General features: G+C 50.3%; 1 protein-coding gene across 2 annotated transcripts in view; it reads left to right on the top strand.

Annotated features, from left to right (window-relative positions):
* Positions 1 to 2,578: 2,578 nt before the first annotated feature.
* The window catches only part of TMTC1 (transmembrane O-mannosyltransferase targeting cadherins 1), a 165,384-nt gene continuing 160,089 nt past the window's right edge, over positions 2,579 to 7,873 (top strand). For both annotated transcript variants that reach the window (XM_066633815.1, XM_066633814.1), the window contains exon 1: positions 2,579 to 3,024. In XM_066633815.1, the coding sequence (XP_066489912.1) occupies positions 2,720 to 3,024 (305 nt within the window). In that variant the 5' untranslated portion in view covers positions 2,579 to 2,719. The remainder of the gene's footprint in view (positions 3,025 to 7,873) is intronic.

Raw genomic sequence — 7,873 nt, 5'->3', positions numbered from 1 at the left:
TGTGGCTTGAGTTGTCAGTAGAGGGTGAGTGAGTGAGGGGACAATGGATTTGGGGTGCCCTTTGCCTTGAGTCTGCAACCACTTCCTCCAGCCTGCTGCAGGAAGCAGATCATCTACCTCCTTACTGTGCTTCTCGTGCAGTCTTTGCAACCCAGGAAGTGTGGGACATCTGGTTTTACTCACGGGCCCTGTGAATGAAAGAGCATGGTGAGGGGCTTTTTCTTCCAGTGCGCCACAACATCCCAGGTTGTGCTGCCCCTGCAAACAGCAGTTATGAACATAATGAAGCTGCCCTATATTGAGTCATCTATATATTCTATTCATCTTAGAATTGTCTACATTGGCTGACAGCAGTTGCCCAGGTTTTGGCCACCGCCTCTCTTCTTTCCTGCTCAGAATGCAGAGCATGCAAAGTCTCCCCAACTCTGCTCATTTTCTACATTTTGCTGCTGCTACTTTGGCAGCAGTGCTAAAAGATCTTCCTCCTCCTCGTATACCTCTGCCATGCAGCTTTTCTTCCTCTCATCCAGTAATTATGACTGCAATCCTATGCACACTATCTGGAGTAAGCCCTCTTGAAGTCTGTGGAATTTATTTCCGAGTAAGTTTGCAGAAGATCAGACTGCACAAAGCTAATAATACTGAATTTGACTGTAGGCACCATCTTATGTAAGCAGTTTGCTGTTGATGAACATGTTGAAGCACAGCCTCACCTCACTGGCAAAATTAATCCTCTTTTAATCCTCGCTGTTTTTATATGCAGCAAGATGTGCCCTTCAGGTTGTTCAGGTTGTTCAGGGCATGGTGGCACTGAACACTAGCTACCAGAGGGGAAACAGTGGGTGAGGGCTGTGGCCTCTTACATGCCCTGCTTATGGGCTTTCTAGAGGGATCTGGTTGCACACTGTTGAAGCAGGATGCTCAGCTGCATTGGTCTGATCAGCTGATTGGTCTGAACAACCTGAAGGTTTCATATTCCTAGTATAGCTAATTTGTCTAATGCCTTTTTAAAGCTGTATGAGCCACTGGCTGTTGCCACATTTTGTGGCAGCAAATTATGTGCTGTTATGTGTTATGTGTCCTGAATTCATTTGATTAGCTTATTGTTTTGAAAGAATACGCTGGTTGCCTAAAACAATATATGCTTAATGATAAGAGTTGCACCTGGCTACAGCACCCATTTTCTTCTTCTGTAAGAGTAGGGTTTATTTTAAAAGAAGAGCATATAATATTGCCTGATGATGAGTTAGGAGCAATGGCAGCAGCTGTCAGGTTTCCAGGCACAGGTTTCTCAGGGTACCCCACCTGAAGATGCCAGGGATTGACTCTGGGGTTTTCTGCAGGCAAAGCCAGTGCACTATGACTGAGTTTTATGGGCCTTCCTCATAATTTGGCTGCTAAATTATATGCTCAGAGAAGCATGTGCTTTACCCCTAAGTAACAGGAAGGGGGGCACACTATATGCTACTTTAAGCTTGTCATTGACTAACACTGGATGTCAGCCAAAGGGCTCCTTTGAGATAAGCAGTAGCCACATCAAGTTTGGAACTATGGTGTGCAGGGAGAGAGACCAACACTTTCCCCTATGCAGTTTCTTCCACTAAAAATGGCCCCCCTGAATTGGAGGGGGGCAGAGAGAGAGAGAGAGTTGGACACATATTTTTGCCTCGCCCACAGGTGTAAACATTTGGTCCTGGTTGCATATATGCAACGCGTAGAAATGGTTTAAAGGGCTGGTTTGGATTGTACTTAAATTGCCCAAACAACCCCCCCCAGAGCTATTCCTCAGCTGCCAACTCAAAATTGGCCCCCACTTGGCAGGGCCAGGACGTGCCAGTTAAGGGGGCAATCCTAACCAACTTTCCAGGACTGAGCTAAGGGCAATGCAACTCCAAGGTAAGGGAACAAACATTGCCTTCCCTTGAGGAGGCTTCCGTGACTGTGCCCCAAGGGCAGGATGCGGCACGTGCCCTACTGGCACAGCTATGCCGGTGCTGGAAAGTTGGTTAGGATTGCGCCCTAAGGCTCATCCGAACGAGCCCACAGAGGCTTAAAAGAGTTCTGGGTTGGGGATCAAAGGTGGGTCTTGGGTCTGGACAGGTGGAAGACTAGTAGGCAACAAGCTCCAGGAGCTTTGACCCAGTGTTGCAGAGGTTCCCAAACTGTGAGCTGTGGCTGCCCATGGAAAGCAGCCAGGTGAGCCACCAAATGCTTGCAAAATAACCAGGGTATAGAATTATGGCCTTCATGGGAAGCCGCACCCCAGTAGGTCAAGGGAGCCACCAGTTGAAAACGTTTGGGGACCACTGTGGTACTGGGATGCTCTTTGCAGAGGGAGGGGCAGAAGCTTCGAAGAAGCCTCTGCAAGAGCGGGCACAGCAGGGGCTGGAGCTTCCCACCCCACTCCCCTGGTAGCGGGGAAGGGCAGGAGCCCTACAGGGCCCTGGCAGCGCGTGCGGCAGGGAGCATGCGTGCCCAGGAGGGCGGGCAGGGGGAGGGATGGCGAGGGGAGGCGGCTCAGGCTGCTGTTTATTTGCAGCTGGGCCGGCGGAGCAGCGCCAGAGCGCGAGCGGGCAGCACCAGCAGCAGCTCCTCCCGCGGGCGCCTCCTGCGGGGTGCAATGCAGCCAGCGCGGGGAGAAGCGGAGGAACAGGCGCGGGGATGCTCCGCGGAGGAGGGGAGCTAGCCCAGCAGCCGCAGCAGCAGCCGCCGCGCGGGGATGGGGACGGGCAGGGGCTGCAGGGAGCCGCGAGCGCCTCTGCACCAGCAGCAGCCCCGGGCATCGGCTGCCCGGGCCGGGCGCTGCGGGGCCGGTGCCAGCGCAGCGCTGCTGGCCGCGCTGTGCTACTGGAACTCGCTGCGGGGCGAGTTCGTGCACGACGACGTGTGGGCGATCGTCAACAACCCGGACGTGCGGCCGGGGGCCCCCCTGGCGGCCGCCTTCGCCAACGACTTCTGGGGCAAGGGCATGGCCGAGAACACCAGCCACAAGTCCTACCGCCCACTCTGCATCTTCACCTTCAAGTAAGTGGGTCGCCAGCCAGCTGGGGTGGGAGCACTCTGCACATGCCCAGGGACCAGCCAGGCAGCCAGGGTGTGGAGGGAGCACTCTGCACATGCCCAGGGACCAGCCAGCCAGGGTAGAGAGGGAGCACTGTGCCCAGGGGCCAGCCAGCCAGCTAGCCAGGGTGGAGAGGGAGCACTCTGCACATGCCCAGGGACCAGCCAGCCAGGGTGGAGAGGGAGCACTGTGCACATGCCCAGGGGCCAGCCAGCTGGCATGGGACAGGAGCTCTCTGCACTCCCCAGAGACCAGCCAGGGTGGGGTGGGAGCACTATAAACATGCCAGGAGCTGACCAGATAGCTAGCCAGGGTGGAGCAGGAGCACTCTGCACGTGCCCAGCCAGCCAGCAGAGAACAGGTTGTAGGAGAGGTTGAGGAGATGAGTGCCATCTGAGCACAGAACATAACCCCCTAACTGTGGGTGGGAAGGGGCATTTCTCTGACAGCTGGAAAAATGTTGACAGTGGGGGGGGGGGGAGACAATCCTGGCAGGAAAGGAGGCGAAGCATTCTGCACATGTTCAGAGGGAGTTCACTCTATTGTTGTTGGCTTTGGAGAGAGGCCCCCAGGTGAGTGAGGAAGTAAATTGGTGTGCTGGCAAAAACGCCCATCTTCCCACCAAATAAGTTGGTTCCATCCCTGATCCCTCTTCCTGTGCGTCTTTGCCTCAGCATGCCCTCAGCTGGGCACAGTGACCCCCCTCAGCAGTCCTCCCCACAGCCAGTGCTGCTGGCAGCTTTTCTTGCTTAATTCTGGACTGTGGCGACTACTGCTGGAAAGTCAGTTTGCCTTGACTTTCCTGAACCCCATCCAGACACTTGATGCTTAATATGGCCTAGAGACCATGGCTAGGGTTGGACCCTCTCTGGTGCCAAGTTCCTGGCTTGTTGTGCCTTTCCCCCAGAGCTGGTATGAGCAATGATCCTTAAAATGTGGTGTGGCCTGTAGGGGTGGGGCGGGGCAGAGAAATACATATCCTGGCTTCTTGGGATTACAGAAAATGCACATTCCACCCAAGAGAGCCAAGTAGTGTATCCCAGTCCATGTTGATGATATCCTGACTGATGGGGCTGAGAACTAGTGATGCAACTCCCTTCCAGGGAATGTTTTGACTTTTCCATGGCCCCTCCCTTGGGAGCTTAGTGCCAGAAGTTTATGCAGTCCTGCCTCCTCCCTGTTCCATTGATTCACATGGCCCTGTGCCTGGGACACATGTTGTCTCAAGCCAACTGATTTGCCTTCGTTTGCCTTAGGGAATCTCAGCCTCCTGGTATATGGTGCCACCCACAGCCCCCTTCAACATTAAGTCTGCCCATAGTTGATTATCCCTACAATCTAAATGGGTGCATGTAGGGTCATTGCCATTCTTTTAATTTTTTTTTCCTATTACCTCTGTACTAAATACACTTGCAAATTGTTTCAGTTGGCTGTGAGTTCAAAAACGAGATCTTCCACTTGTTGGTGTTGCATTTGCAACCACTGAGCAAGGCAGCTGGCAGCCATGGTGCGGTTGTAGTTGTATCTCATGTAGTCACTGCTAGATCTGGTCAGTGCCATGCCACTTTTTCTGAGCAGCACCTTTGGGAGGCCTGTGCTTTAGGCATATGGGTGGGTTGTGGGAAGGGGCTGTGGGGCATTAGCTCAGCAACTCAGCAGCACAGGGTGTGAAGGCTGAAGTTCCCTTGGCTGAAGCTCTTTGGTATCTCAAGAGGTCTCTGGTGGCAGGATTGGGAGATCCTGTTTGACACCTTGGAGAGCTCCTCCCAGTCATAGTTGTTGATACTGGGCTTGGTAGACCCACAAGATAGCTCCTAAGAAGATCATAAAAGCCCTGCTGGATCAGATGCCCATCTGGTCCCAACATCCCGTTTTCACAGTGGCCAGCCATGTGCTTCTGGGAAACCCATTCTTTTTGCCCCCAGTAACTGATACTCATGCAAATACTGCTTCTGAACCTGGAAGTTCCATTTAGCTATTATAGTTGAACGCCGTAGATAGAGCTATTTTCCATAAATTTGTCCAGTCCCCTTTTAAAGCCATCTAAGCTTGTAGCCATCACCATGTCTCATAGCTTTCCTCCACAGCATCTGTATGCTTTTGCCTTGCCTCCTTTGTCCAGCAGTCCCGCTTCCCATGATCCTATGCCCAGTTCTTCCACTTTTTCCATGCTGCACTGGGTCATTGTCATGAGGTGGTTGTCTTGGTGCCTGCCTCTTCTTCCAAAACAGGCACCAGATTTGGATTCTCAGCTATTGAGAGCACAGCATGAGTTGTAAGGGCAGGGGGGAGGGGTTAGGCATTTGGTTTCTTGGTAGGGAGCTGTTGACTTCATGGTATGTCACCTTGGAGAGGGCTGTGCTCCAGAGAGGTGACTGGTGGATTTTTCTATCAACAAAAATACTCATCTGGAAGTTTTTTTGTTTTTGTTTTTTAAAAACTCGATATCCTTCTCTGCACTTTTGTTTTGAAGTTCCAGATAGGCAGTTATCTGTCTTTTTTGAATCTTGTCTTTATGTAGATCAATATTTTAGCACTACACAAAATTATAAAAAGAGTAAATCCTTTCCCCTTGCGGTGGTTTTATTACCGGCTTTTAAAAGTTCTTGCTGCTTTTTCTGTATGTAGCACTTATCTAATTGCATTTCTAATTATGCACTTTAATTAAGTTGTTTTTTTTTAAAACACCCCTAAAAATCTAAGTTAATAAATTCTGCCCAGAGAACATTGTCAAGGTAGTGCACCCTGAGCTGATCCCCTCTCCCTTCCCTTTCCTGTGGGAGAATTTCCTGAGATTAGCTTGCCAAAAGCATTGCTGGGCTTTCTGCTTCTTGTGTTCCAGACTGTCACAGGGAGAGTGACGCAGTTGCATTTTGTTGAGCGCTGTGGGTGACAGTGGAATCACTGGGGTCTTCTGTTGCTTAGTAGTTCTCAGTGCAGTATATTCTGGGCCAAGGGGCTCCTTCCCTTCTGGGATGGATGCCTGCATGCTCATAAGAAGATTTGAAAGTGTTCATATTGAGTAGTAGTAACCCCAAGCTTGGTGTTTGGGGAATGCAAGTGCTTCCACCAGTGTGGCCTTATGTATTTAACATCCCCTTCCGCCTCTGCATCTTTTCTCTTCTTCCCACTGGAAATGTTCCCCAAGAATCACACTGACCAGGTAGAATGCTGTTTTGGGCCTTTACCAGCAGTGGTGTGACCTTCTGATGCCACCTTGGGTCTTCTCTCTCTGCAAAGTTACAAGAAAATCAAAAAGCACCTGCTTACTGCCCTCTTCAATGGTTTTATCAGTTGTAGAAGTTCAGGACTTCTGGTTTGATTTAGAGGGACTACCTGAATGAAGTAGCTCCTTTGTTCGTGTGCTTCCTGTAATCAAACTGGAAGACCTGCACGTCCATGTTTTAAGTAATCATGCCAGGAGCAAGGTAAGAAGGTGGGTGATCCACTTTCTTTTTGCTTTTAGCAGTAGACACCCCAAATCCGCTGTCCTCTTGTCCCTCCTGCAGCTGGTTGCTGATGGAGCCCAACATCACCTAACCTAATGGATAGGCCGTCTCTGCCTTTACTCCCTTTTTCCACTGGTGCATGTTGCTTTGGAACATTTGCTTTTTGTTCCCTGGGCCTTTTGCTGCTGATTTTGTGGCTGTGCTTCTGCAAGGAATAATGGTTCTAACGGGAGTGCTTAGCAAGCAGTGTCTATGAGTCAATTGTCTCTTCTTGTGTTCCTCATTTGTTTCTAGTACAGTACATGTGGTGGGAGCTTGCTAATCTGTGTTTTGCTTGCACAGGCACTGTGTAAAGCATTGTAGCTAGTATGTGTTTTATACTGGTGACTGTTTGCTGTATAAGTATATACACTTGCAACCCAGTCCTACCTAAATCCCCACACAGCAACACAGTGGTGCTGGCAAAGGCTACACTGCATCCCATGGGGGAATTTCAACTGCTAGAGGCTTCCTTGAGGTAAGTCCCAGCAGTGGCAGTGGGCTCAACTCAGACCTGCACCAGCAATATCGCTGGTGCAAATCCACTTTGATCCATGCAGGTGCATTGGGCCTGGGAAGGGGATTTGGATATTGTGTACATGCCGTGTTCTGCTGGCATGTCCTTTAGTAAGGATTGGGCCATCAGTCTCCAACATAGGTACTGATTCTGCTCTGCAGCTGTCTGGAACATGGAACATATGTAGGCTGAAAGAGCTGACTTGCCAGTCCAGTACTATTGCACTTGTGCAAAAGCACCACAGTGGACGAACTGCATCTGCATGAAAGTGACCATGCAGCTGTCTGTAACCTGAATGTCTCTGACTCAGGGAGCCCACCATATGTGTGCAATGTATACTGATGGTTTTTTGCCAACTTGGCTTGCTTAAAGGGGAGAGCAGTTGCAATTGTTCAGCCTGCACTATACTACTGCGGTTTTGTGGAATCGGTTTAATAATTGGAATTGGTTAAAATAGTCCCTTGAAAGAGATTTTACCAAAATGCATTGGGAATAGGAATAAAAAGGAACACCAGTTTTATCAACTGGCTTGTTGGTGCTTAAAAATATACCACTGCCTTTGAACTGTTCCCATCTGTTGCCTAAAGAGTGGGGATTTGAACCTGGGCCTTCTTCCCCCAGGGCGCACACTAACCACTGTATTCATGTGGCAGTCAATGCCAGACTTTCCCTCCTAAACACGAATGTCTATAAGAGCTGCTTGTTATAGGGCAAACATTATGCAAAGCTGGCTTCAACATTCTAGATCTGCTACTTCACATGTGCCAGGGCTGATTCCTGGTACTGGAAACAGGTTATGGATCTGAA

This window comes from Tiliqua scincoides, chromosome 7 (genome assembly GCF_035046505.1).
Source record: "Tiliqua scincoides isolate rTilSci1 chromosome 7, rTilSci1.hap2, whole genome shotgun sequence".
Classification (NCBI taxonomy): domain Eukaryota; kingdom Metazoa; phylum Chordata; class Lepidosauria; order Squamata; family Scincidae; genus Tiliqua; species Tiliqua scincoides.
Note: the sequence above shows the minus strand (reverse complement) of the source record. Positions and strands in the feature narration are given on the sequence as shown.